Source organism: Tenrec ecaudatus, chromosome 7 (assembly GCF_050624435.1).
Source record: "Tenrec ecaudatus isolate mTenEca1 chromosome 7, mTenEca1.hap1, whole genome shotgun sequence".
Lineage (NCBI taxonomy): Eukaryota > Metazoa > Chordata > Mammalia > Afrosoricida > Tenrecidae > Tenrec > Tenrec ecaudatus.
The window spans coordinates 31,598,912-31,601,065 of record NC_134536.1 but is presented as its reverse complement, the minus strand read 5'-3'; the positions used below and the strand labels follow the sequence as shown (position 1 = coordinate 31,601,065).

At 59.3% G+C, this 2,154-nt stretch overlaps 1 protein-coding gene across 1 annotated transcript; it reads right to left on the bottom strand.

Annotated features, from left to right (window-relative positions):
- Nucleotides 1–762: 762 nt before the first annotated feature.
- OLIG3 (oligodendrocyte transcription factor 3) lies at nt 763–1,584 on the bottom strand. The gene has a single exon (XM_075553900.1). The coding sequence runs from the start codon at nt 1,582–1,584 to the stop codon at nt 763–765; it is 822 nt and encodes a 273-aa protein (XP_075410015.1).
- Nucleotides 1,585–2,154: the final 570 nt, after the last annotated feature.

Genomic DNA, 2,154 nt, shown 5'->3' with positions numbered 1-2,154 from the left:
CGTGGGTCTTGGTACCCAGCCCCCTTGTGAAGTTTGTACGATCACAGACAAGGTATACAGAGTACTTGGGAGAATTCGCTGATAAATCCTTGTTACAAGGAAAAAAGAGGCGCCACGGCCTGCACAACATGTTAGACAAGGTTCATTTCGAAGCCTGCATGCATTCTTTTGACCCACGTCCAGAGGTGTCTGACCCTGGCCTGGAGCGGAGGTTCAAAACTCGGTCTTGATCTCCCCCTCCTGCTCTCTCCATTGTCTGGAGAGAGGTAGTAGTGATCATCATGATTGCATCCACCTCAAGGAAATATTTACATTTGTTTTGCATCAAAAGGATGATCTCTCTCTTTTTTTTCTCTTTCCCTTCGTGAGCACACAGAGCCAGAGAAGCTAACGCAGGAGAGTCCCTCCATACGTTTTTAACGACACCGATCCAGTCTTTATACAAGGAATGCAGTTTTGACAAGAGCATATGGCGTGAGAAATACTGGCGAGGCATGGGAAAAAGAAGCTTGCATGCAAACACAGGACGTCGGGTTCGAGTCCCCCTTCGCTACCACCTACAAAGGGCAGCTTGGTTTGGGTCCTTTCCCTAGGGGCTCCAGTGGGGTGGGAGATCGCTCAGCGATTGTGGGGTGGCTACAGGGTCCCGCGCCCGCCCTCCTGCGGACCGAGCGCCCAGCCTCCCTCTGTGCTCCCAGCCCGGCCCAAGGACCCTTCCCCGCCTCGCCCTCCCGAGGCCCCGCAGCCGGGCGGGCCCGCTGCTCACTTGAGCAAGTCCTTGGACTCCGCGGACAGCCGGGCCATGCTGGCGGTGGACAGAGCAGACAGGTGCGGCGGCGGCGGCATCTGGCAGATGGTGCACGGGCAAGGCAGCCCGGCCCAGTGCTGGAAGCCGCTGCCCAGCTGCAGCGCAGGAGGTGTGGAGGGCGCCTTGAGCAGCGAGTGGGGTGGCCGGATGGTGCCAATGGCCGGCAGCGAGGCCGCTGACAGCGGGGAAGAGGCGTTGCCGGAGGAGAGCGCGCCTCCCAGGAGAGGGTGCACCGGGTGCATGGTGTTGGCGGCGTGTGCCGGGTGGCCGGCCGAGTGGCCCACGGTCCCGCATTGGAAGGCCGAGTGGTGGCCCCCGTAGATCTCCCCGACCAGTCTCTTCATCTCCTCCAGGGAGCTGGTGAGCATGAGGATGTAGTTGCGGGCCAGCAGGAGCGTGGCGATCTTGGAGAGCTTGCGCACCGAGGGCCCGTGCGCGTAGGGCATGACCTCGCGCAGCCCGTCCATGGCGAGGTTCAGGTCATGCATTCGCTTGCGCTCGCGCCCGTTGATCTTCAGCCGCAGCTGCTGGAGGTCCTGCTCCGACAGCTGTTTCTTAATTTTGTACTTGCTGCTCTCGCCCGCCGCCTTGGCGCCCGCCCGCGAGAGACTCTCTCCGGGCATCTTCTGCACCAGGTCGCTCTGCGTGGACGAGACCGAGTTGAGACGGCTCTCCGGGTGGTGGTGGTGGCGGCGGTGGTGGTGATCCCGCAGGTACATCTCGTCCATGTCCGGAGATGAAGCTCTGCTGGAGACAGAGCTCGAATCAGAATTCATTTTATGGCAGGCAAAGCGGCCCGACGGTCGGGAGGCTTTAGGCGGGAAATCAAAGAAAAATCTTGAATCGAACAGAAAAAGAAAGAAAAGCTGCACGGGCCAGCAACCCACAGCTTAGCGGCAAGACTCGAGAAGAAAAAACGGAGCCCCTGCCTCAGGCCGCCTGTCGCTCGCCCTCCCTTCGCCCTCTGCTCAGGCTGTTTCCTGGACAGCTAGTTGGTGTGTGCTTGAACTAACCTCGCCCTGGAAAAGAGGGCTTTTATAGAGCTGCGGCAGAGCAGAGACAAAAGGAGCCCTCCTGTCTATCCTGGGCTGGTTAAGACGAGATGACGTGCCATCATTCAGGGCGGTGCGCTTTGCTGTCCCATTTAGCAAGACTTCCTATTCATATTCATTGTGGGGCCGCCCTGGGACACCTCTGCGCCAGCCCGCCGGGAGCCCGCGGTACAAATCTCTCCGATGGACACACCGCTAGCTCACGCTTTCCCGATTTTTTTAAACTTTGCTCTACCCCACCCCCTTCCCAGTTTCCCTAACCAAATCAGACCCAGGGGACCTAGGGGTGGGAAA